This window comes from Sardina pilchardus, chromosome 13 (assembly GCF_963854185.1).
Source record: "Sardina pilchardus chromosome 13, fSarPil1.1, whole genome shotgun sequence".
Lineage (NCBI taxonomy): Eukaryota > Metazoa > Chordata > Actinopteri > Clupeiformes > Clupeidae > Sardina > Sardina pilchardus.
The window spans coordinates 10,923,175-10,951,132 of NC_085006.1; the positions used below are offsets into that span (position 1 = coordinate 10,923,175).

The 27,958-nt window shown below is 43.4% G+C and overlaps 1 protein-coding gene across 1 annotated transcript; it reads left to right on the forward strand.

The window, feature by feature from the left end:
• Positions 1-227: 227 nt before the first annotated feature.
• LOC134100071 (dynein heavy chain domain-containing protein 1-like) lies at positions 228-27,873 on the forward strand. Its single transcript, XM_062553119.1, has 37 exons — positions 228-556; positions 778-966; positions 1,141-1,344; positions 1,612-1,725; positions 1,951-2,107; positions 2,964-3,215; positions 3,994-4,137; positions 4,236-4,359; positions 4,593-4,822; positions 5,116-5,143; positions 5,648-5,805; positions 5,940-6,065; positions 6,519-6,662; positions 7,083-7,109; positions 9,479-9,882; positions 10,132-10,326; positions 10,522-11,248; positions 15,369-15,651; positions 16,263-17,538; positions 17,652-17,875; positions 18,016-18,205; positions 18,296-18,398; positions 18,487-18,636; positions 18,900-19,091; positions 19,281-19,712; positions 19,947-20,340; positions 20,457-20,555; positions 21,057-21,233; positions 21,426-21,604; positions 21,951-22,958; positions 23,090-23,261; positions 23,516-23,623; positions 23,736-23,964; positions 24,189-24,280; positions 25,873-26,022; positions 26,375-26,979; positions 27,153-27,873. The coding sequence occupies exons 1-37, from the start codon at positions 228-230 to the stop codon at positions 27,537-27,539; spliced, it is 10,002 nt and encodes a 3,333-aa protein (XP_062409103.1). The 3' UTR covers positions 27,540-27,873.
• Positions 27,874-27,958: the final 85 nt, after the last annotated feature.

A 27,958-nucleotide genomic window follows, 5' to 3' on the forward strand; every position in this document is an offset into this window, starting at 1 on the left:
ACACAATTATTTGCCTATTCCCCACAGAGATTGAACTGACAAATGAAGCCTAGCCTACCTTAAAGAACACTGAACACTTACTTCCCTTGAGAAATCTTTGGAAATTCTACCTGACAAAAATGGAATGCCCTGAGCACTGAAAAATGCCCTCTCCTAAAGGAGACAGGGATGGCAGAACATCTCTTCCAGGATGTACAGCAAAGGCTATCAACAGTAGGCCTAATAGAATGGACAAGACACAAGCCACCATGTCTGTTCCTGACGCACCTTCCAAATTCCCAAAACTGACAACGGATTACCCGGCAGGCCTTGTCCCCTTACCAGGTCCTTGGTCCAACCTGCCCCTAATTGGTACTGTAGACAAATCAAACCTGGCACCTCACTCACCACCCGTGTCGATGGTGGAGCTTCCACGGATGGTGTCCACAGTGGGCCCTGAGTTGGCTTCTGGTGAGTCCTTATGGATGGAGGGCCCTTTGGTGATGCCGTCAGTGTTGGGAGCAGACATTCCTATTAAGGTTGAGCGGTCATCGCGTGAGGATTCAGCAGTAGACAGGTGAGTGAGAGAGATATGGTAGTGAGACTTCTTCGAGATCTGTATATGAGTTTTGACACTGTTGCTTCAGAATAACAAGTAACATCACTGTGTACCACCTGTTCAACGGTCATATCTGATTTATAATCTGGTTTGATTACAATATGTTTTAATAGCCATAAGACCATAATAGCCATCAGATCAGACCGACAAGTTGAAACAGACCATGCTACTCTTTACAGTTTCACAGATGACAGAGCTTACAAACCTAAGTGCAGTGATCAAGGCAATAAGACAATATTGGTAAAAGGGAGCAAGTCCAAATCTAAACCACTCACTGGTGTTGAAGCTGTAGAAATCCTGGCAAAGAAGCGGCACCTTGGAGAGTTGCAGTTCTACCACTTTCACAAGGTGGAGAGTGTGCATTTTAGGTAGGTCAAGACTATTACTCGCTATATCTGAAACACTTTCCCCCTATTACCATTAAGTAAAAATGTTGTGATTTGCTGTGTTATTCCTAAATTAGTATTTGAAATACACCGTAGATGCCCTACTATTCATAAATACCCTATGTCTATGCAAATGTTTTTGTGTTTGTTTTGCAGGCCTTATGATTTGCAGATGGTTCCCAGTAATAAGGCTGGGACAGATTACTACATCTTTTCACCGTTCACTGTGATGCATGTCCAGGATGGCTGCAACACAACAGTCCTGTCACTGGCGGAGTGGTACAGAGAGGCCGTGCTCTGGCGGAGTCTCAGAGACATTCCATTTTTCCGAGACTGTTTACTACGCAAGGCTTTTACCTGGTACAGTAACCCATCTCTCATCTCTGAGTCAATGGCAGAATTGTAAGCACAGACTAGCTTACCATGGCATGCTATTCTTTCTGAATTGTAATCATATCTATTTTTCTTCATTATAAGATAACTCAGTGCTATAGTGGGCTAGGTTATATGAAGACCAATGGATTGTGCCAGCTAAGCTGATAAAGAAAAAAATACGGTTTAAAGTTGAAGTGTTTGTTTACTTGTATGTATGCATAGACGTATAGCTTAGTTCTCTTCCTGTCGGAGCAGGTGGCAGAGGAATGTACGTCGGATGACATTCCAACGCAGGGCCATCCTGCTGCAGGAGCAGCTCCCCATAGCTGTGCCTCACTTCAGAGATGCTCTCCTCCAAATGTCAAGGTGGATTTATTACCACAAATTATTTATATTATCCTCTGTGAATTTACGAAAATGCTATTTATTTTTTTAAATAAAAATGATGCCGTTCTTGACATGTCCAAAGAGCGAGTACAGCAATTTGTTTTCCAAATAAAATAAAGTCGGTATGTTTTTTGGACAAAGATGTCCATTCAGCCTTTTAAAATGACTGAGTAGTTTTCTTCTCTTGTCTCATTGTTCTTATAGATTAATTGAAGAGTTGAAAGAGGTTCACTGGCTACCGCAGGATGTCTCCAAGATGTACACACTTGTTGACTTTCAGATGGCTCTCAATGAAAAGAACCAAGAGTCTCAAGTGTTTCTGGAGAAGTTCCTGCTGTATCGCTCAATGATATTGAGCATGGTATGTCTTTTCACACTTGGCATGCATAGAGCGTATGAACACAATATTTCAGAACTACAACAAGTGTACTAATGAGTGAATGAATGACATAATGAAAAAGCATGATAGCATGTTTAGAAGACCATATTTTTCTATTTTCTGGAGTTGACATGCAGTGAGTTCAATCATCCTTGACTAGTCCCAGTCATTGGTGTAATTTCCTGCACTAAATGTCATTTTCTCAACGTTTCTCTTCATATAATTAACTTTTCAACAGAATTCAATTTGTTTGGAAACAGTATAACTCATTGTCCTCAAAATTATACTGGCTATTCAATTTTCTCTGCCGGGAAACCCCTTTATAACCCATTGAGTGTGCTGATGTTATGCCCTTGGTGCACTGAATGTTTGGTCAACCCCCATCAGTGTTCATTTGTGTGGAATTTCTTTTACTGCAATTGATACCATTGTTTTCCTTTGGACCAAGTGCATTGTTTCCCTTTCGCGCCAAGAAAAACAATTCTATATTGTCTGTTGTATAGAATATTGCTCACAAAAAAAAAAGCATTTCTGTGGCGTTATTTCTTTCCATATTATCAAAGATCCTTAATTGCTGACAAGATAGAGCAACATAATGCATCTCTATGGAAGAAAAATTCGAACAGTTCCTGTCTGCTTAAAGAGGTGTGTCGCAAAGACGTCATAGTGGGATATCGATCTCTGTCAGATTGGCAAGCAGTTCAGTTCGAATGTTAACAGGTCTGCTTACAGTGGGATTTAGCCCCCCTCCCCTTTGCGAAGACAGAACGCGGAAATGATCGAACGTTTGCACCTCTCGCTCCGCTTTAACCCTCTCTGATATTCTCCATCTTCTCAGGTACATGAGGACAGTTATATGGCCCACCAGGAGCTGCAGCTCCGTATAAAGCAGTGCCAGACCAACCAGCGCAGCCAACCCCTGCACCAGCTGCTGGAGCAGCAGAGCAGCCTTCAGAGGGACCTTGCCCATGCCGAGTCCATCCTGCAGCGGCTCGGTAACATGGCCTCTCTGGTGGACTGCATGATTGTGCAAAATCTGGTTACCATAATTCATCGTGAAGTCACGTCTTTCCTCCATGTAGTTTTGAAGGTGATACACTTTTACACTTTCCTGCTGTCAGTAGACTTTTGGCTTGTGTAACCCCCCGAGGCAGGATTTTGAAATGAGTGTGAATCTAATGATTTGGATGGTATACATCATAGACATCAATGAGAATATCTGTGCAAACACTGTTGCAGAATCTGTTCATATTTGATGAGCAATGTTTTCTACTTTGTTTTGTGTCATCCATAAAGAATATTCTCAACTGAGAAACACTGGTGGTTAAAGTGAACATAAACTGTATAAGCTGTTAGCATATACAAGCTGACACCAGACCTGGACCCAGTATCCCGAAACCATTATACACAGAGTTTGTAAAGTGCCTCTTACTATTTTCTTATGATTCTCCTGATTTCCCCGAAGCCATCGTAGCCGAAAAGAGTTATGAAATGAGACTTGGCGAATTTAATTGACCTCATATTTTCTTAAATTTAGAAAAGGTTAGAGCAGAGTAAGGAGCATGTGGTAGAGCCTATGTGACTGCATCAAAGTCAGTTAAAGACCTTTATTCCAGTGCTCAGTTGAATTCCCCATTGTCCTGCGTTCTATAAGCATACCACACACAGTGGACATCTTGAATAGCCACTGCCTAATATGTTCACACCTCAGGAAATCAGTCAACATGAAGATCAAATGGCACATTCATGCTATGAGCATGTTTGATGGAACTGCAGAGAAATTCAAATATGATTTGTACGATTTTTCTAAGTTCACCCATATGTCTGCTAAAGATTTGGAGTTTTGACATTCTGAATTTTATTTCCAGAGAGAGAGAGCTGAGCAGGTCAGTCTGTTTCAAGGAGAGCTCATCTTTGGAGCAGATGACAAGTTGACAATGTTCCCACCACTTCACCTGTTTAAGGATGTTTTACATGGCGCAGTGTCATCAGTTGCAGATTTGATTATGCAGGTGAAATCCAATATTATCACTGAGCTACAGTTTAATCTCAGAGCACATTTTATGTTTGTCAATGTTTTTTTTTTTGATTGACTATTGCTTTATGGCAGACATTTGATTCCTGTAGCCGTCTGGCTGACGGTATATCGACCAGCAGTGAAGTGACTACTGTGAAGGCTGGCTTTACTCCAGATGTCAGTCTAAGTCACAGTGCAGGGGAGACCATGACCTCAGGTTAGATTCTGTGATGCAACACTTTGTTGATGTTCATGGTAAGGTCAGTCGTTATTCCACAGTACTGTTTTATTTTTATTTTAAGGTTATATTTTATAGTGGTTTTCATTAGGTTTGTTATAAACATGCCTATGTATTTATGATTAGCATTCAGTAGACCTTTGTCCATTTACAGTACTGTGGCGATTACAGTACGTTATATGTTAGAAAAATGTTTCTGGTCATATCCTCAGCTCTGGAGCCAAAGAGCGGTGTGTTAACAGGTGTGAGCAGCACATACCCCAAGCGTGAAGCGTGTGTGCTGGGTAGCAGTCTAGTGCTGCCCCACCAGCCTCCCCTGATGCTGCGGGGTCAGAGGTTGCGGGGGCATTACTTCCCCCTCTCCCAGAGACAGCTGGAGTGGTACCTGGGCCTCAGTGCCACCGTGGAGGAGGTCGTGAGAGAACAGGCCAAGATCATGCAGGTAGTACTACAGCATCAGAAAATTGACACTTTTGTACTATGACAATAGCAATAATAACACTATAATCAAAAATAAAACATTGTCAAAAGATTAACAGTTTAAAGTAATCATATAGCCTACCGGTATATAAGATACCATTAACAGTATAGTATATTAAAGTATAGTATATTTTACCATTATAATATAATAAATATGTTAGATTGAGAACTGAACCAACTGCATTAAACCAACACTATGGGTATGACATCCTCTCTGTGTAACAGTATCACTAGCAAATTGTCCCCCTCTCCCAGGATGCTCAGGCAGAAGTACATACGCTTGGTAAGAGTTTCTCCTGGTTGGTGGACATTCATTTGTTCACTAACCATTGGAGCGCAACCTCCCTGAATGCCATGAGGGGTTGGACGTCTGTGCAGTATGAGGAGTGCATTCAGAAGATTCGCCTTTGGACAGATCGATTGCACACCCTTCCGCCATTTTTCACAACATCTAATAAGCTTTTCACTGTGAACTGCATCCAACTCCAGAACAAAATAGGCAAGTGTGATTTTTATTTTATATAGCTAAAGGCTTTAGCAGATGCTTTTGCTCAATGCTTGCTATGTTAAATAATAAATTATAAGCAAATAAGTTCTCTTCAAATGTCCATATTGGTTACGAAGATAAGTGCAGCTAACAGAGGGACCAGAGTTATGTTGTCCTAGTATTGCAAGTGTTGGAGATGATGTCTAAGAGGATGGAAACAACTGCTTGATTAGGTCTCTCATACAAATGACATGATGTGTTCATGTGTGTTCTTATTGAGAAGTTGGTTCATTTTTGTAGGACCATTGTTGAACTCTATTGAAGAGGATTTCCTCTCCTTGGTAACAGAGGAGATTCAGCTGCGCTCTGAGAATCTGATCTCGGAGCTCAAGAGTGTTGTGGATGGCCTGCAAGCTCAGCCTACTGACTTCAATGACTTTACTCATTTTGCCAGCATGGTACAGCTTTTATGTATAGACTTTTTACTTGTATAAAATAGATCTCACGCAATATCACAATCAAGTGAAAGGTAATGCAAATAGTGAATGCATAAAATGAAGTTCAAGTTGTCTTGCTGTGCGTTATTATGCAGGTGGAACGCTGTAAGAAGATGTCCGAAGACGCACAGCCACAGCTGGAGTACATCCATTCCCTCCAGGAGACCCTCAGCAGGAACTTCAGACGCATCACTCCTGAGGAGGTGGCACTGGAGGAACAGGTGGGAAGGCTGTCGAGGCTGCTGTACACCAGATACGATACAAAATTCCAGAGCAGCAAACGCAACACATTTTCTCACAAACCTGTAAGATACACGGAGGACACAATGAAAAGCATGTGCTGTGCGTAAGGTCATGCATCACTTTTCCACTCCTACACAATCACAGCTGGTGAGTTAGGCTGCTATGCTTAATTATGCTGGAAGAACGTTCATATGTACCCCATGCAACACTTACATCATCGTCAAAGCTAGTGAGATAGCATGATATAGCAACGCCTACTAGTAGTCAGTTGCTGTCTTGGCAATTGAAACTGTCTCATCATAGGTGTAATATGTTTAAGTATGAATACAGTGTCTCTCTCTCTCTCTCTCTCTCTCTCTCTCTCTCTCTTTCTCTCTCTGTCTTTGCAGATGCTCGATTTGTGGGACCAGTTTGTGTTCCAACTCAAACAGGCAGAGGAGACAGTCAGCCATTGTCTGCCCTCAATGGCAAACACCCTTGATAACAGCTTCCAGTCCCTTAAGCAAGACCTAGAGGACATGGTGTCAGGTGCAACCATGGCTGACTACCTGGATCCCAACCAGAATGCTGCACAGGTGGTCTCTAAACTCAAGATTCTATGCAGACAGCTAAATGTTAGCTCTGCACGTTTGAGGGAGCTAAACCGAACTAGCAAAACCCTGAGAAGTAAGCTACTGTTGTCATTTTTGAATGTTTGGATACTGTAAGTTCATGTTATGTTTCACACATAGCTCACACTCATCACACACTTTTTACACAATTAACCTTTTAGAGGAACCACTAGATTTGACTTTTGTGGATGTAGCCTTGCGGAAGATTGAGACTCGAAAGGAACTTTGGGAGCTCATGACAGTCTGCAAATCACAAATCCAGGAATGGATGCAACTACTCTTCAGTAAGGTGAATATGAAGTATGCCACTTTAGTTGTCACACTCAGTATACTGTACATTAGTGACAATTCCACATGATTTATATTGACCCATGTGTTTGGCAGTTTGCGGTGGCAAAAGCTCAGGAGAAGGTAGAGGAATGGCAGCAACATGCGTCAGTTTTATCAAGAGTCATCCCGTCTGATGATGCTGTGCTGCAACGGGCTCTGCATATCATGGAGGACTTTAGTCATCAGCTACCAATGTTGACTGAACTTAGCAGTCCAACACTGAAGCACAAGCACTGGAAAAACATTTATAAAGGTCGGTTGAAATGATGCATGTCTGTTGAATGAAGTTATAGTAAACAATCAGGAATTGCAATAATTTTTATGTGTGTATCCACCACTGAAGCTATGGGACTGCTATATGCCCCTCAATGGAATCTTACCGTGGCAGATCTCATGTCAAAAAAGCTACTGGAGCATCAAAAGGCAATCAAAAAGGTCAAGAACAGAATATAAATACCTATGTGTTAATTTTGTTTTGTTGGCCATGGTAGCTTAATACCCATAGACATGTAGGCCTACTGTAGACATTTTCAAATATGTAGTCTTGAATTTCAAGTATGTTGTCACCTGTTGACTAATAAATCAATCGCCATTCAAAGGCATCTCTATACAGTATGCTTATATTTAAAGCTATCAAGCTGATTTAATCAAGCTCATTACCAGGCCAGTGATTTAGGCTTTTGCTCGCTTTAGATCTGCAGAGACGCTAAAGCAGAGGCAGATATGGAGCAAGTTTTCCGGAAGATTCAGCGGCGCTGGGAAGGGGCTCACTTCCAGCTTGGAAAGTTCATAATCACTGTGTGGCATGAAGAAAAAGCGCAGACGACGGGGAATACCCGAAAGAGGAAGTCAATTATCACACAGCAGTCTTGTGACAGCGGCACATTTACCATAATTGGTTGGTTGAACATGCTGTTTATTTAAAAATACTCAGTACTCTATAGCAGCTACTAGAGCTGCACTGTACAAAAAGACTATAGCTTTAGGAAAATGTTAACAGCAGTTTTCTTTACCCTTGTTTCATAATTGACACTATGATGCGTGATTGTCTGAATCATTCAGGACTGGACACACTCCTTTCTGAATCAGAGGACAGTGTAATGACCCTGTCAAACATGCTGGTCTCCCCTCATGTGGCCGACTTCAGGCAGGACATTGAAAATTGGGTGCATCTATTACAAGAGCTTGGTAGTATTCTTATAGAACTATGTTCCCATTAAATTGGTTGTTTGATGCCATGTATATATTTGTTCATGTAGAGACCTATTTTCTCTTATGTTTTCTTGGTGTATGACATTTGCAGAGGAGCTGCTTCACTGTTGTGAAGTGTACCAAGAAAAGTGGGTTTTTCTAAGTAAAATGTTTTGTGAGACATCAGTAAAGAATCAAAGCTCTGAACTGGTAAGTAGAGAACATATTATTGAATTATTCCCATTCAGTTTATTTTCATTTGGATTTTACGTGACCCCTATTAGGTCCTCTAACCTCTCAAAAATGTTGACTTGTCAGATGAACTTCAGCTTTCTCGGCTATAGGTTTTAATCATGCACACATAGTTTTGAGATACCTGGATTAGGTGGCACATTTAGTGTTGTATGACCATCAGGATGAATCAAGTATACAGTATACGTAAGGGATAATCAACGACGCGCCGTGCGTTTCTAGGAAAATAATGCACGTTCGAAGTGGTAATAAGGACCCGATGCCGCAGGCGGTGCATTATTTTCCTAGAAACGCACGGCGCGGAGTTGATTATCCCGCTTATAGGCTACCACTGCTACTATCATTTTCGTTTATATTGCCGCTGTCTTAGATACAACATTGCTGTTTTTACCGTTACATTCACATTGGCGAATTAATATTCAAGTGTAATAAGCCCAAAAGAAGGGAACTACTTCATAGCCATGGGGTATATAGAAAAATAATGCACGTTCCAAATAGCGCATCACAATAGGAAATTTGACCAAGCAGTGGTATAAAGTATTAGCCTGACGAGCCAGACCCACATCAAGATGTTGGGTCTGGACACTCTACTGTACGTAGACAGGACTCAATCGGAGGGGTGGGATAAACAGTTGTCTTTCAAATTCCTCCCTGCAATAGGATAACGCTAAACGAATCATCTTCTTGTTTTCAAGTAGCAGGATGCGTAACCTTCCCTCTCCACGCAATAGAATAGGATAACGCTAAACGAATCATCTTCTTGTTTTCAAATAACAGGATGCGTTACCGTCGCAACTTCTGGTCGCATGTCAGTCACCATTATATGTTAAGCCCACCCACCGACTCTATACACGCTGTGATTGGCCCGCTGGTTTTTCGAGTTCTCAGCTCCCTGGCTCATGCCTAGACTGCCCCGCCAGCCAAATTACATTTGCTGCCGCTAGGGGCGTCTAGATTTCTAGGCTAATAAAGTATCTTATCACACATTAATTTATTTCCTCTTGCAGTTGGAGAAATTCCAACCGGTGGACAAGATATTCCGAAAGATGATTCAGATAATACTGAATGACCCTCAAGTACTGAACATTGTGCAGCATAATAAGAATACACAATCAGCTCACTCCTTCCAGGGAAACAGTTTGCGCGAGCTCATCACTGATGGACTGTCGACTATGGATAAGATATCCTGTGAACTGACCTATCGCCTGGATGCACCACGGAGGGCATTTCCCAGGTTATTCTTTCTCAGCGATGCTGAGGTGATCAAACTGCTGTCACTGCATCCAACACCCATGACCCTACTGCCAGTGGTGCGCAAGTGTTTCCAAGGAGTGCGCTGGCTTGAAGTAGACAGCAAGGTGGACATACCCACAGGACAAAAAGTTGTTAATCCTAGCAATGGGATAGATCTGTCAGAGAGCCAAATTTGGGTAAATGGTGTCTACGGTACTCTTAGAGAATATGTGCCATTCCTCAGTCCTTTGGAACCAAATATTAACCCCTTTGCTTGGTTTGTTCTGCTGGAACAACAACTGAAACAAGCTATGGTTCAGCTGATGATGAAATGTGCCATTGCTCATCAGACCTCTGTATTAACAGAACAAGATGGAGAACGCCATAGAAAAATGAGTGAGACTCTGCTCTACCCATCTTCGCTTAGAATCTCAACAGACTTTGCCAGAAGTAAGGAACAAGCGGAAATGAATGACTCTAGTACCGTGGCATCTCTAACTGACTTGCTGTCTCAGTTCCCTCTGCAATGCCTTTTGGTGTCAGAGGAAGCCAGGTGGTGCAGTGATGTCCAGAAAACCTTTCAGAGCACAAGCAGAGTCAAATGGGAGCGTGTCAAAAGCAGGTACGCACTCAAACTCCAGATACTCTGCCGGGCTATCCAGGATGGGATTATGGACTCCTGTGAAAGAAAACACAAGTACCATCACAAAATGACATCCTTACGAGCTCTGGTTTTACTTAACATGAAACACTCCAAGCAACTGTCTCAGTTGATGCAGATGAAAGGTGAATTTGAATCGTCTTTTGTGTGGCACAGTCTAATGAAATATCACTTTCAAAATGACAAAGAGCCACTGTTAGGCACGCAAGAGAGTCTTTGCAATGCTGAAAGATCATGCTATGTTGAGATTTTGGGAGACAAGCTCACCTATGGTTATGAATATGTAGGACCTGAGAACTGGATGATAGTAAGCAGTCCCAGCACAGATCGAGCTGTCTTGGGAATCCTACTTGCCCTCACCAACTATAGGTGTGGGTTCGTCAGTGGGCCTTGCATGTCTGGAAAGAGAAAGACTGTGGTTAACTTAGGGCAAGCTTTAGGACAGCATGTGGTTACATTAAAATGTCATACCAATACGCACCCATCTGTTGTTGGCCAGATGTTGTTGGGTGCTCTGAAAACTGGATCATGGCTTGTGCTGCAATCAGTTGACTCTTTGACCCAGGGAGCTCTGTCGGCATTGGGACAGCAACTATCAGACATACATCAGTCCTTTTTATCTGTTCTTGGCCACTCTCAGTCAAACAAGGACACCGGGCACTGGTCAAATGACAGGTTTGAAGACACGGTTGGATACAGACTCAGCAAACCTGATATGGTGGAGGGTCGGATGGTTTTCACAGGGAAGTCCATTTCAGCAAAGCTCAGCTATGGCTGTGTTGCCATCTCATCAAACAGCTACTCAGTTGAGATGCCAGAGAATTTAAGATTTGCTACCCGGCCTATCTCATTAACTGTACCAGATTATGTCATCATTATGGAGGTACTGTTTACCTCCCAAGGGTTCACAGATGCCCCTGCGATTAGTCAAAGGCTAATGTCTCTCTTTAGCATGGCAAAAGACTCCGTCTGTCTACCTGACATAGTCAGTGGTAGCCAAACATCCTGGCTTGCTCTTATCAAAAGTGTCATAGCTTTCTCCAGTTCCCACTTGCACAAGTCTAAAGTAGAGGAATCCCATAGAGACAGTGTGGTCACAGAGGATGCCCAACGAGTTGTCAAGCCATCGGACGAACTTAGCATTGTGAAAGGTCAGACCTCTAGATTCAACAAGACTGCAGCAATTTTGAATTCTTTGGCTGAAGAGCAGGCAGTTGTCAAGGGAATCCTTTCAGTTGTAATACCTGCCATTTCAGACCACCAAAAATCCTGTCAATTTCGCAAAATTTTCGAGGAGCTCTTTCCAACTGTTCGGTCCATACCAGTCCTTCATCAGTTCAATGAAGAAAGGGACCAGTTCAACCTGAAAAATGCTCTGGCTGAAGAACTTCAAAAAACAGGTCTTCATGCTGACAGTGGGGTGATTTCCAGTGCCTTGACTCTATTTCAGTCCTTGAAGCTCTCTCAAGCCGTTCTAATGGTTGGTCCAGCTGGTAGTGGTAAGACCTCATGCTATCAAGCTTTAGCAGGTGCACTCCGCAAACTTGCCTCCAGGATAGTGGAAGTTGATGAGGAAAATTCCAATGAAGGACAAACCTCAAGCTCAGAACTTCAGGTCCCGGCCTCCACTAGTTGGTATTGGGTGTACACCGTGGTCTTGTTCCCCAACGCAATGTCAAATGAGGAGATCTTTGGTGGCTGCACAGAAAAACAATGCACTTGGCGGGATGGGGCTTTCACAAAAGTGCTCAGAGAGTCAGAGCGACATGACCTGTCAGCCAACCCTTTCTACAAGATGGGAAAAAGAAGAGCCCTGGTACGAAAAATGAAATGGTTAGTACTAGATGGTGACCCATTGGCAACACCTGGTTGGCTGGACAAGTTAAGCACACTTGGAAAATCACAACCCTTTCTATCTTTATCATCTGGAGAGAAAGTGTGGCCTTCAAGGGAAGATATGAGGATATTGGCTGAAGTAACTGATATTAGTGGTGCTTCACCATCTGCAGTGACACAATGCTGTTTAGTATATTTCTCCGGGAAAGACTTGTGGAAGTCTGTTTGGAAGGCTGAGATGGATGTCCTCTACAGGGAGCATACAATAGAGCACAAGACTCTCAGAATGTGGAAGAGCATGGCAGCAGACTTGTTTGCTAGGACACTCACATTCATCAAGCTAAACGCCCTTACGGCAGTGATGTTGGGTGATGAAAATTCAGTGAGAAAATCTAGTCATGGTGTCATAGATGGACTGCAGGAAGTTATGTCTTTCATCAGAATCCTCCATGCTCTGTTGGAACATTGGCGGAAAGGACCTGGTATGAAAGCGTCACCAAAAGAAATTGGAAAACAAGGTAAATGTCTGTTTTTTTTGTTTAAGTAAAGCCCATACAGAATTCCCATTGATAGAAAATAACATTAATATAGAAGTATTCTTAGATTTGTTTAATTTGTAGATGGCTCTCAACCTTTTTTCAGATTTACTGAATGCTTCCTCTTCCACTGAGATTTGTGTCAGAAATATGTTTGTGGTGGCCTACATCTGGGGCTTTGGTGGGCATCTACACCCAAGGTGAGTGGAGTTTTGTAGATATACAGTATAATGCAGAACATCACAGCTTATGGTGTTTGACTTCAGGTTAATCATTTTTGACATCTCTGTAATTTCAGACACTGGCCACAGTTTAGCCACTTTGCTCGTCAGTCATTGTATGAGAGTCGATACAAAGTGGAGTTTCCCAAAGAGGGCTCAGTCTTTGATCACTGTTTCAATCTCAGTGACGGTATCCAAAGAGAAACTAGTAACACTCTCAACTGCTCCATTGGCAAAAGTCTGCAACTCCATACAAATATACCCCAGGTTAGTGCAATGTTTAACACATGGAATGATGTGTATCCTACTGTATATGTCATTTTTCAAAAAAGGTGCTATAAATGTGTACACTAGACATTTTCAAATGATGTTCACTTTGCATACCTATTCAAACAATGTCTAAAAGCTGATATTTATGGAAATTTTATGGTTCGTTTCTGTATTTTGCAGAAAAATATATAGATATAAGATTGATGTTACTGTTACCAGTAATTCTACATAACAATAGTGTTTTGTGTCAGTACAACCCTGTTTCCAAAAATGTTGGGACACAAATTCAGTTATGTAAAGGACAGGACATGTCAAATGCGGAAACTGACCATTATATGAAAATTAACTGCCCTGTGTGGGCAATTAATGCAGCAATATAATAACAGTGTTCCTCAACCTGAAATTAACTTGTGAATGATTTGAAGATTTCATTATCATTTGTAGTACGTAATGTTATTAAAATTCAGACAATCCAGAGAAATCTTTGCAAATGCAAAAGTAGATGAAGGTATCGCCTTTAAGCGTTGGGCTGAGCCTTTGCACACTAGAGTGATGGTCTTGACCTACAGTACCAGTTGGAGAGCATTTTGTTTTGATAACAGATGAACATCTGCTCAGTCTTGCGGAGGGCGGGCATCGGTCTGTGTAGGCGTGGCGCACCCTCACTGGGCAGAGTTTGTGTAACCACATCTCTTCCTACTAAACGTCAGGGTGAAAAGCAGGTACCTCACTGACGCTACTCATTAGGGCTGAGGTCAGCACTTTAAGTTGACTGATGTCAGGGCAAGGAGCAAAGCGTTTTTGAGCAACAGCATGTTGAGCCCAGTATCATCTAGGAGCTCAAAGGGTGCACTAGAGTGAGCTTTTAGCGCCACTGTGAGGTCCTACGTGAGGTCCACCCCCTGGGGTCATGCCAGCCCAACCTGAGTAGCAGGTGCAGATGGCTGCCAGGTAAACTTTGAGGGTGGAGGCAGAACGTCCCGGCTCAAATAGATATTGTTGGAACTTAATCACTGGTTGGATAGAACATGGCTGTGAGTCACAATCGTTGTCAGTGCACCAACTGGTAAGCACCCTCCACTTCAGGGAGTAGAGCAACCGTGTGGACAGTGCTCAGTGTCTTAAACCTTTTTTTTCTGTTCTGCAACATTGCTACTTATTTCCAGCGAAAAGTTCATTAATTATGTGTGTTAACGGTCACGTGTGTAACTATTCTCGACTTGGTTAGATTTAACATTCTCACCATTTAATTAAGAAAACCATGTTAACAAATTACTTATGATGGTGGACCTTACACCTACCCACTGCGCAAAGAGACGTCCAATTTTAAGTGTACACTGTACCGCCAGACGACGTCTTTTTCTCCGACATGCAGTATTGACATCCACCGGACCTCTGTATAATGTCCAAAAAAGGTCCAATGTCCAAACGAGGTCATGGTTAGACGTCCAAATAGTGGACCTAGTTTGGACCTAGTGCAGTCGTCCAGAATTGGTCTTGGACCGACGGACGCAATAAAGATATGATCTGCACGTCCATCAGACATCTAATGTTTAGTGGGTAGGGAAGTCATATTTTTTAAATTTAAGTTATAACTTAGTGCTACAAATAAAAAAATAAAAAAATGCCTTGCATTGAGGCCAGGTTCTCAGACACTAGCTCTCGGGCTTCGGGCCATAACGCTTCTTGCGCTTGTGTCGGGAGGCCTTTGAGCGTCGGCCTGAGATTGGCCTCCCACCCATGGCTGGTTTGGCCAGTAGGGGGCAGTGAAGATACTGTAACCGTGTGGCCAGTGCACACTCTGTTCAATAGGGCTGGGATAAGTGTGAGCAGGGGGAAGCGTACAGGAGGGTTTGTGGCCGTGTGTGCCCACATTCAGCCAAAAGTTTGTCACAACCTGAGGGTGAAGGTGCCACTCTGATTAATGTGGACGGCCCCTGGAGAGCAGATCTACTCCAATGTTCTGTGCGCCAGGCAAATGTATTGCATGTAGTGATCACAGATTCGTAATGGCCCATGCATTTTTTGTTTTGTTATTGGTTGTCATTTTTGTGTCGTTGTCATGGTGAAAAATGCTGTTTCATCATCCTATAATTTGTGTATTTATTTGGAGCAGTTAAGACATTCTGATTCCTTGCAGTATGAGAGGCATGCCTATTTGCTGGAATTGCTGGTGGATGCCAATCAGCCAACAATTGTTGTCGGGGAGACAGGGTCAGGGAAGACCACGCTCTGCCAGTCTGTTCTCAATCAAGGCAGACAGCTCATTCGAGTCCCTGTCACCCCTCTTCTTCACATCCCTGGCCTGAGGAAAGCTCTAGAGAACATGAGATGCCAACAGTCCCCTGCGGAGAGAAAGGGGAAGAGCATGAATCAGTCTGGAATGTTACTGTTTATTGATGACCTCCATGAGGCCCCCCTTGGTAAGTGTATGGTATGTTTACATTAAACAATAAGATTGCCAATTTGATTGTTATTAAAGGTTTCACTTCAACACTCTCTCTAGATGCCTCAGGAAAGGAATCGATGGCACTGGAAATGCTGAGACAGTGCATTTCAAGGCGAGGATTTCTGACCAGGGATGGGTATCATTTCAAGTTGTTCAGGTCTGGAGCGGTATGTTATTTGGGCACCTGTAGTATACCAGGAAAAGGAAGCAACAGTGGCAACAGAATATCCCAACGCCTGACCAGACAATTTTCTATTCTCGCACTGCCAAGTTTGGAAGTTGATATTCTGTTTTCCTTTCACTCCTCACACTTGCAATGCTGGCTTAATAGCTTCACCTGTAAGCCCCCAGATATGGCACGATGCATCATATCAGCGACGCTCAATTTGTACCAGGCAGTGTGCAAGAATTTCTGTCCACAAACAAGCAGACCCATGATTTTCTTTTCAGTACATGACCTTCAGAAGGTATTTCAGGGTATGTTTCTCTGGAGTCTACGCGCAGCAACACAACAAGTTAACCAGAAGAGTTGTTCTCTGCTAGCTGATCTACCACCCTCCACACTGCCTTTATACCCTCCGGCAGTATTGGGTCCGAAGGCCAATGTGCTCAATATCGCTCGCCTCTGGATGCACGAGTGCTTACGAACCTTTGGGGATCGCTTAAGCTCTGAAGAGGACATTCAAACATTCATCAAGCTTTTGGCAGAAGTGTCAGAAGGACACTTTGGTAAAAGATTAGCTGCTGAGCCTCTGACAGACAAACAGGACACATCTAGATCTGCATGTGCATCACCACATGCAGGATCTGTGGGGGCTAAGTCAACAGACTCAAAGCAGAAACAGGCAGTAGATGGTAACACACTAATCAAGGCCTTGAATAGATCTCAATTGTCTGAAAAAGTACACCGTAAGGAGAAATCACTCTTCAGTAGCTCAGACTCGAGTAATGGAAGTGACGAGGACACATGTGGTGAAAAGCCTGCGAAAAGCAATGCGGCGATAACCCCCAGAAGGAAAAGATATGTGGAAAAAGGCAATAAGACAGATGATTCACAAGATGAACAGCTGGACCCTACATTTCAAGCACCAAAGTTGAACACGATGCTGACCATATTGAAAAGCCCGATGTTGAAGAAGCTTCGTAAAAAAAATCAACTGCTGAAAGAGCAGGTCTGTCACAGTCCTTGGGTAACTAATGTTGATTCTGTTCCTCCCCTCCAGTTCCTTAAAGGCATGAGAGCCACCATATATAGTGCAGTATTCTGCCCAGAACTCCCAGAGCCCCTCAACTCTGTTTCACAGCACAATAACTTCAAACGCAACTCAGTATACCAGGAAAGACGCTTGGACATACTGGCACAACAGCTAGCACTCACTGTAAAGGGCAGAGAACAGGAGGAGGAGACTGAGGGCAATGATCAGTGGGCATGCACTGCCAGTTATGCGGTATACAAAGCAAGGGTGCGGCAGCTCAGTCACATTCTGCGTGCCTTGCTAATACCTGGTGGACATGGGGCTCTCCTCTGCAATGCCAAGGGCACAGGACGCAAAACCACAGTGCGTTTAGCAGCCCTTCTGTCTGGGTACAAGCTGATGGAGGTCCATGGGAGGAATGAGGACAAGTTTAGGGAAATGCTCAGGGATGCAGGAAGCCTCACTGGCATGCAGGGCGTTAAAATGATATTGCTGGTCCATGAAAATATCAGTCAGGCCGTCATGGATGAGCTTCTCATGGTAATGGCAAGTGGAAGTGTGCCAGACCTTTACTCAGAAGAAGATCAGAAAGATTTGATTCAGAGGATCGTTACCTCCGGGAACAGTTCACGAAGTCGGCTAAAGGATGATCAGGCACTTGATAAGTAAGGGTCAATAGCAGTCTGATAATCAACTGTTTACTGGGAGAATGGTATATTTACGAATAACAACAATTATTAAGAATAAAATAACGTATATAATCTCTTTTGTTTTATAGATACTTCAGAAATATTCAAAGGAACCTTCATGTATTCTTGCTCCTGCCCTTAATTAAAGAGGATGCTGACAGATCTGTCAAGTGTGCTGTACTTTCAGCACATATTAAAAAAGCGCTGAGTCTTTGCCACTGTGTAGAAATCTACTCACCTTGGACAGGTCAAGATTTGGTTGAGATTGCCCATCACCAATTTAAAAACCACCCCCTAAATGCTGGCAGTGAAGGTAAAGGTGTTGCCATTGAAGATAGATATGCCCAAATCACCAGTTTTTCCTGTTGACTGATTCAGTTGTACTTTTTTGTTGTTTCAAATCCCGTTTTACCCAGTATGTGTTGCTAATCCCAGTGTTTTGATTGTTCTCAGTCGACAGAGACACCTTAACAGCCAGCATATCTTGGGCTATGGCTTGTATTCATCAGTCAGCTGTGAGATATGCCGCCAACTACCTTCCAGGCCAACAACCATTTACCTCTCAGAAATATGTGGAGCTAATAGCACACTACCTCCAGCTCTGTAGCCAAATGCGTACCCAAGGCCAAGGCCATGCCAATAGGTGAGACTGATAAGGGGACTGACCAACACAGAAAATGAAATTAAAAAAGTGGAGTTGACTTCATAACCAATGCCTCCACTCTCTTGTCAGGATGGTTACGATTCTTTCACGTGTGCGGGATATTGCAGACATAGCTCAACAAAGCAGACAGCAAGTTATCACTCTGAAGGACAGATTGAAGACTATGCAGAAGGTACAATGATTTGAATTTACAAAAAGTTTGTTTGGATAAATGGTGTATAATGGACATAGCCGATATGAATCATTTGCATCTTTTTAAGGACCATGCTCTGTTGCTACGAACTCAAGAAACAGAACGCACAGTGTGTACCCGGACGCGTTGGCACTCCACCCTGGAGAAAAGCCGCCTTGATGAGTTAGAGGAGCAGGCTCTCAAAGCCAACAAGCAGGTTGCAGAGGCTTTAAATCAGGTTAGTTTCTTATGATAAAACAGGGGAGGGTCTGCACATTGTAACTCCAGAAGATAATATTTGTCTCTTCGAAAGGCAATGTTTCAATCACCCTGGATCTTCTTCAATCCTGTGGGATCAAAACATTGTCTTTGGCTGAGATAATGAAATATATATTTTTTTTTTTGAGCTATGCTGTGCAGACCTTCTAAGTCATAGAATGATGACTTTACGCCTGAAAGGGACAACCCTTTTGCTCACTTTGCCAATTCTTTCCTGTATAGGTGACCCAACTGTACAATAAAACAGTAAATGCTCTGAAAAGTTTAAGTCAAGTTGACTTGGAAGAGGTCAGGGGATACCGTTGCCCACCTGAAGGAGTGGTGTTGGTCATGGATGCAATATGCATGATCTTTGACCGCCCCAGAAATTGGGAAAGTAGCAAAAAGCTCCTGGGGCAACCTCATTTCTTTCAGGTATGAGACCAGCATAAAGTGATGCAGTTTTAGTTAACCAACAAAAACATTCATTAGTTTAGATGAAATAAGAAACATTAATGCAAAGTTATGGATTAACTATTTTATACATGTCTGAATTACTATTATTTTGGGGAATTCACTTACCCTTTATTTACATTTTTCTTGTATCATGTCTGCTACATCTAGGAATTGGAATTTTATGACCGCAGAAGCATTGACGACAAACTTTACAAGAAGCTCTCCACTATCATGCTCATGCCGGAGTTCCAGCCTGTTGTGGTGCGCTCCAAGAGCCGCGCCTGCGAATCCATCTGCAACTGGGTGCGGGCGCTGTACGAGCACGCCACCGTGATGCGCAGCATCGCTCCGCAGCAGGTCCAGAAGAAAGAGATGGACGCCAGCGTGGAGGAGAGCCGCAAGCACATGCAGGAGGTCTGCATGCAGGAGGAGTTTGCCAAGGAGCGCTACGAGGACGTGCAGCGCAGGATCGAGGCCAATCGCCAGGGCATGGAGGAGGTGTCCATGCAGGTGCGGTTGAAGGACGTGCAGGAGCGGGAAGCGACCAACACCCTGAAGCAGATTGAGTACCACATAGCTAAATGGAATGCTAGAAAAAAGGTACCAAGATTCAGCACATACAGTACCATAGTATAGTGTTAACTTCAAATACAGTAACAGTGTTGACTTCAAATAACTGGCTAGAATTGGTTTAGCTGAAAATCTTCCAAGCTTGGATTTTTAGGTTTAGCCTACAACTGGTGTTTTGTAGACTTGTATCGCTAGACATTTTTTTCAAAAATAGATGCTACTTTGAATATTAAATACATTTGTTCTGCATTTTGCTGCCCATAGGAAATAGAGATGAACTTTCTCACAATTCCTGGTGATGCCCTTATTTTGGCGGCTGTTATCACTTACTTTGGTCCATTTGGATCCGATGTCCAAATGGAGCTCCTTGATAAGTGGCGTGAGCTGTGCCTTCATGGTCACACCAAGTCCAACCCAATAATAACTGACTCTTTGGAGAGCTCTTTGTATTCCCCTCCGGCCTTCGCCATTCCAATGGACAAGCATCTGCAAAAGACTTTAGCAAGGACCGTAGGAGATGAGCAGTGCGTGGATCTGTGTGTATCTCCAGGCTCTGTCATAAAGTTGCTTTTATGGTTCTATAGAAGTGGTTGGGCCCCGTGTTGGCCTTTACTAGCTGACATACAGCAACATGAAGAATTCCGTTCACAGTGCATGGGTGAGCATGTAGTACCTGGAATTGTGTATTACATATGTTGATGATGAAAATGTTGATGATGAAAATATGTTGATACTTTCTTGAGACTTACAGTACATTGCTGTTTCTTTTCCAAGGAGTTAAAGGTAACGTTGATGTGGAGAATGAGTATGGACTGGTTGTCAGTGCGGATGACCCAAATCTTTTGGACAAACTGAGTCACGGAGCAGAGAACGGTTTGTACACTATATTGAATAAATCAATGTTTGACGAGTTTTCTTGTAGTTCTGTCCATGTGGGTCTGGTATGCAGATGTGGTCCAAATTTGAAATAGGTCATTCAAACTTTTGTGTTGGGACAGAAATTGATATATTGATTGGTTTGACATTTTACAATGAACTCACAATCAAAACCTGCCAGCCAACAATCTAGCATTCTCCTGGAAGACTTAAAGATGTTGGCCAATTATGTAATTATGTAGTTCATTTTTATATCGGAATAAAAGTACAGGCACACAATCAGCCTCTTTTTTTCCTTCAGGGGTTTCAGAGCGTGCTAGAACATCATGAGAGAGACAAGCCAAGACATTTTTCAATAATTTCAAAAAAACCTTGCAGATGTTGCGTCTCAGACAATGCTATAAAATAATTGAAAAGTGTGTGGCATGACTCCTTTATGTAAAACAAAATGGCGTAACTTGCCTCTCTTTCCCCTACATTGTTTGTTTGTGACTACAGGACTAAAGGTGATGGTGACTCATACTGAGCGTCTTGTACCCAGCCCAGAGTTTTTGGAGTTCCTGGTTCAGCCATCCGGTAGCCGAGCTCCTGGTTTCATTTGTCCTGTCCGGTCCTCCAATCCCGATTTCTGCTTGTTCTTCAGCACCCCACTATCAGTGCGGTCCGTGCTAAGGGGTCAGACAAATTTCTAATAAGTTCTCATACTTCCCTAGATGCCTGCCTCATGTACCTCTTATGACTTACCAGTGGATGCATCAAATGCAGAATGAGAGTAACACTGACACCAGTTGTCAGTTTTGTTGTTTATTTATGTACAGTAGCTCTAAGCTTAGCCTGTGTTTGTGTCCTTGTGTCTAATGGCTGTAGAGATTCATCCTGCGATATTGAAGGAGGTTCAGGTGATTGATCTGTCTCTGAGCTCGACTGAACTGAAAGAGCTCATGATGAGTGAAATTCTACAGTCAGAAAACCCAGACCTGTGGACGCAGCACTTCCAGATCAGAAGCAAAAAACAGTCACTGGAGGACAAGTTACACCATGAGGAGGTCAGGAAACACCCCCAATAATTGTACTATAATGTTAGACATGAAAAGGGGGTAAAATATATGGAAAATGAAACGTTTTGGCTTGATGTGTTTTTTTTATTGTTTATAATTATTTATAAATATATATTCATAATCATAAATAAATATTTATTTATTTATTTAGCCAAATGTGGGTACAATAATACGTGTACTTTGATGAGCAAGGCTAGCACATTCAATTATTAGTTGAAACAGTCTAAGTAGTAAGTCAATTCCAGGCAAAAATGTAAAAAAAAAAGTATGCATATCACACAGAGAGAACTGTTGGTCTGGAGAGAATATTGTGTGTCTGTTTGTCCTAATGCAGATGTCGCTCATGGAGTACGTTCTCCAGTCCTTCACGCCTCTTCAGCAGGACCTTGCCTTCCTCCCACGTGTGGCGGCCTGTCACAAGGCCAGTCAGATGTGGCAGGGCGACATTGAACAGTACTCCCAAGACCTCGAGTGCCACAAGCCGCTGCTGTTGCACTACCGCTACATCACGGACCTGGCCGTGGCCTTCTACCGGGCGCTGCAGCAGGTGGCCGTCCTGTCCCCCCTGTACCTGTTCACCCTGAGCAACTTCCTGACCGCCTTGCACCACACCCTCCTGTCCAAGGGGCAGCCCAACTTGTCGTCCGGCAGCGAGGGCTCTGCGGTGACCAAGGTGACCAAGCGGCTCGTGCTGCAGCTGATGACGCACTACCGGCCCTGCGTGTTCCAGAGCCACTTCGCCTTGCTCCGGCTGCTGGTGTCTGTGGCCTTGTTTGTGCACAGCGAAGACTACACCAAAGAGGAGCAAGAGGCCTTCCTGCATGGCCTGAGCGACTCCCTGCAGGTTTCACTAGATAGTGCGCCGAGCCTCAAACTCCCAAGTTGGATCCCCTCCAGCGTCCACACAGAGCTCATGCAGCTTGAGAAAATCCCAACCTTCTGTGGGCTCATCAAGTCGTTGGCAGCCAATGCCGACCAGTGGCAAGAGTACCTGAGTTTCCCGTCCTCCACTGTGATTGGTCCCATCCCCTGCCAGTCACATGCCCATCTATCCATCATGCAGCGTGCCCTCCTCTGGAAGACGCTCTTCCCCAGCTGGCTGGCGGCCGTGGCCGAAGACCTCGCCGCCTGCCAACTGGGTCAGCCTGTTCACTCGGCCCCACAGGTGGGCTCCATCCGGGCCCCGCACACAGGCTGCCCGGAGGCTCTCGCCCGCTACCTGCACAAGAACGATGGACCGGTGATCATACAGCTGCCTCACCCAAGCCAGGGGGTGTCAGCAAGCGCCCACCCGATCCACTGGCTCACCCAGATCGCCCAGATCCCCGGTGACACGAGAGTGGTGAGTTAAAATACTTTACTAAATGATGTTTCCACAAGTGTGTAGTGTACAAAAATACTTGTCATGCCAAATTAGGTTGAAATAGTGACTACAACCTTGCACTAAAGCACTGTTTTTGAATGTGGTCAAAGGTCAAGACGATCTCTTTGGGGACAAATAGTGAGAAAAAGTTGATCCTCAGAGAGCTCGAACTAGGTGCCGAGAAAGGCCATTGGGTGGTCCTGAACAACTGCCATCTTGTGAAAGAATGGGATGAGGAGGTAGTCCGCAAGCTCACTCATATATTGTCCATAGCAGCTAAAGGTGAGTATCACGTGGAGACTTGCTTACATTTCATAGTGAGGGCTATGCAGTTGCAACATGACCATAGATCAGTCACATATTAATTATGAACTAAATAACTTTTTGCCATATTGCCATATTCTCTCACATGTGATGATGGCTACTGCATGTTTGCTTATGTTCATTTTAATGAACCATATCCAAAACCCCTCTGCAGCACCAAGAATGATATGCCTCCAGTGTATTGTACACATTGTATACCTTTTTCACTCCAGGACCCAAGGTGGAGGTGGACCAGGCATCCCCTTTTGCTACGGCTCATGTCCATCCTCTGTTCAGGGTTTGGTTCATAACTCAGGGGGAAAACCCATGTTCAGTGCCAGGTAGTCATCTTTTTTTATTGTTATTTTCACTTTGTATACCAGCTTTACTATTTATTATTTATTTGTTTACTTATTTATTTTAACCAAATGCAAATACAACCTCTCGTTGCAGCTGTTGTCAGAGTATGCGCCCTTCGGCTGGTGTGCGACTCTGCCTGGGACCTGAAGGAGCAGGTGTGCTCGTCCCTGTACTGTGTTGCGCCTCACCTGTCCTCCAGCACGTCCCCCCACAGCTCCAGCTCCAGCTCCATGGAGCCCATTCTGCGCTGTGCCACGCTGCACTCTGTGCTGCTCCAACGACAAGCCTTCCAGCACTTGGGTCAGGGCGGCCTCTACAACTGGTGAGACATGCGTGGACATTGCCCACCTCTGCAAATTGCAGCAAATGAACTGAATGAATGAAATACTCAACTTTGTATAGATAAAATGCTGTTCTTTCATGCATGACATGTAGGTATTTAGCAAAGACATTCTGATTAGAAACATAACATCTGTAGCTGAAGTAGTTGGCTAGTATTTGCAGGATTTTTCTGGGTGTTTTAGTATGGAATTTGTTGTTTTACAGGACCCAGGAAGACCTCGTGACTCTGATAGAAGCTCATACCCAGCTCAGTAAACACTGCAGTGACACAACTGAGGCATTGGAATATATTGCAGGTAAAGGCTCTCTTGGCCATGTTGAGAATAAAGGTAGATCTCTAGTAATCATTGTTACAGGATTGTAATTTTTCTTATATGAACATGTCGGTAACACTTTATATTAGCACACACATATTCACCAGTAATTAGCTGCTTACTAACATGTATATTAGTAGCATACTAGCCATTTGTTAGTCATTTTAAGTCACTAATTAATACCTTATTCAGCAAGACCTTATTCTACCCTTACTAGACCCTTACTTAAGAATTTCCCCTATGTAAGCTCCTAATTACCCCTTATTCATAGTTATGAAATAAGTTGTTGCATATGAATTATGACTTAAATATACATGGCTCAGTATGGGGCTTGTAAGGTGGTAGTACAACAAGAACAGTTATTCACCCCTAATAATACTTATCAAAGATGGTCTATTCAAACTGAACTAGACACTAAACCACATGTGCTAATAGTGTACAAACAACTAATAATTAAGTCTTTGTAATGCCAAATATGTTCCCTATTCTAAAGTTGGATCTTTGTTCACTATTAATTCACAAATAATTTGGCACTATTAACCCCCATGTATGTATACTGCCTCATACTAAAGGAGAAATCTGGTGTGATTCAATCCTTAGCTCTGCTGTTTGAGGTCAGTAGGGAAGAATAAGATGCTGTCCGTAAGGAAAATAACAGAGAATTTGATACAACAGTAGACCAAATAGCAAACCCACAACTTATTCACACCGGAAGTCTTATTTATGTGACCCTTCACACTTAAAAAAATAGTTTTGAGTTTGAGACTTTTGAGTACTCAGGAGCCAAGAAAGTTAGCGTACAAATATATCCAGGTTCGCCTTTCTCGCTATCTCGTATTCATTATATATTTTGTATTTGTGCTAACTTAGCTGTCTGCTTCTTGTGTAGCCTACTATGTGCTGTAATACAGTTAATAAGTGTGAATAGGAGGCAACTTTAGTTTAGGGAACACATGGGGGTTAATAAGTGCCAAATGAATTGTGAATTAAATGTGAACAAAGACACAACTTTAGAATAGGGAACATATTTGGCATTACAAAGACTTAATTATTAGTTATTTGTACACTATTAGCACTGGTGGTTTAGTGTCTAGTTCCATTTGAATAGACCATCTTTGATAAGTACTATTCGGTGCGAATAACTGTTCTTGTGGTACTACCACCTTACAAGCCCCATACTGAGCCATGCATATTTAGGTCATAATTCATATGCAGCAACTTATTTAATAACTATGAATAAGGGGTAATTAGGAGCTTACATAGGGGAAATTCTTAATTAAGGGTCTAGTAAGGGTAGAATAAGGTCTTGCTGAATAAGGTATTAATTAGTGACTTATAATGACTAACAAATGGCTAGTATGCTACTAATATACATGTTAGTAAGCAGCTAATTACTGGTGAATATGTGTGTGCTAATATAAAGTGTTACCAAAATGTCTCATTTGATTTAAAGATAAGTATCTGCATTTGTCTTTGAGTATTTTTTTTACTGTATTTGTGAATATAATGGAAACCATATGTTGATATGGATAGGAAAACAAATGTACTGTTGCGCTCATGTTGTTTTGTCCCAGCGTATCTGGTGTACGGCGGTCATGTGTCCGACTCTGCTGATCTGGAGGCGGTGGTGGGGGTGACCAGGGCCTGCCTGCGCTCTCCCTCAGCCTCGTGGGGCAGCGGCCCACACACCCTGGCACACATCATCAGCTCCTCTGGCCACTTGGGTAAGCATGTGTGTGTGTGTGTGTGTGTGTGTGTGTGTGTGTGTGTGTGTGTGTGTGTGTGTGTGTGTGGATCACCTGCAGCTGTCAGGAGAACAGCAGTATGGTCCTTTAGCCTTCTAAGATATCTGGAAGTGAATTACTCTGTCGAGGGTTTCAGAAGTCAAAGTCCAAATTGCTATTTTCTTGCAATCGTGTGACAATTGCTATTTCAAGTAACACACAACAGTGCACAAAATGTTTGTCAGTCATCACCCATTACCAAATTTTGATTTGTGAGTTAATATTAATCTTATCCATATCCATAGTCCCAAACTTGATCCCTTTTCCCTGTAATCCTGCATTGCGTTTTCAGGCTTCCAGGGTCTTGACCACCATGTTCAAAACCTCCGTGACACCAACGACCCTCTCCTACTGGGCTTCGGCTCTGGAATGGCCGTGGAACAGGTCAAGCTGCACAGCCACTCTCTGCTCACCCTGCTGCACCGGTCACAGAGCCTGCTCAGTGGCCCCCGAGCTCTGACCGGCACGTGGAGGCATCACGCCTTACTACCGGACTACAAGGAGACCCAGGCAAAGCTGTTGGCCATTCAGACCTCTCTGCAGCACACGATAGATGGTAAAGGGGTGGGAAGCGGATCCCTTGGGCCCATGCGTGACTTCCTGCTTACGGAAAAGGACCGGTTGGTAGAGCACGTGGCTTCCCTGCTAGCCAGCCTCTCCACACCAACCTGCAAGGCGCCATCCTCTTGGACCGAGTGTACAGTTCAGGCTCTCGGCAAACTGGAGAAGAGAGCCGGTCTGCTGCAAGACTACCTGGGGGAGGACTTGTCCAGCTCGACGTTCTTTGCCTGTGTCCTGTCTGTGTTCCAGAATCCACAAGGCTTCCTTGCTGCTCTCATCAGGCAGACTGCTCAAGATAAGCAGAAGGACGTCAGCCAAGTGTATCTCCAGTATCAGGTACCAACAAAAATCACACAAATTAATACTTAACACTTTCCCTTAAAAAGCATGTACCGATGAAGAATTCAGATATTTATTTTCACCACTGGGATCATCCCAGAATTTTGCAGGTAACATCTGTTGCACAACTGGTTAACATCCTTCTTCTCCATGTGTCTCTCACACTCCAGGTGCTAAACATTTCCGAGTCTCCTTCATCCCCTCCCCTCAACCGTGTCTACTTGGGAGGGCTGGAGCTGCATGGTGCCGTGTGGGTGTCCAAGTATGCGGCTATACAGGACACCCTCTCCCACAAGCCCTGCCCCTTACCACTGGTGCTGGTCTGGGGGCTCGAGAGAGCCGACGAGCCGACTCGAGAGAACCTCTCCCCTGGCAGCCCCCAGAGTAGTACCTCGGCCTTTCCAGTGTACAACTGCCCCCTCTACCGGGACCCACAGCTCACAGACGGAGAATGGGACCTCTCGGAGAAAAACATCATAACACATATTCCTCTGGTGTCTAAGATTGACCCAGTGCTTTGTGCTCAGAGGCGAGTGAGGTTGATCTGCACCCTGTGAAACAAGCTCCAAATCATAGTTTGATTAGATTTGTTATAGACTTTGTATAGAAGAAACTGTTACAAAAATTCAGCATCTGATATTTGTATGGTCACTCACTTAAATATTTTGAACAAAATAAATGATCAGTTTTGTAACAGTAATTTCCTGTGTAATACTTTTATCTCAATCAGAAGGTACCGGTAGATAACATAATTTTTTAGATTTATAGAGATTGAGCAGCAGTAACTCACACGTCCGGTTTCCTTTCAACGTGGCAGGATCTTACACAAGTTTCCTGTGAATTGTAGAAGTGTGTTTTTTCACATGCAGCCTCCCATTCGATCTAGCTGTAGCTTACTCTACATAACCAGTAAAATCATCATTTTTAACTGTTGGTATTGAAATAGACTGATTGTAATTGTATTAGAATGAAATAA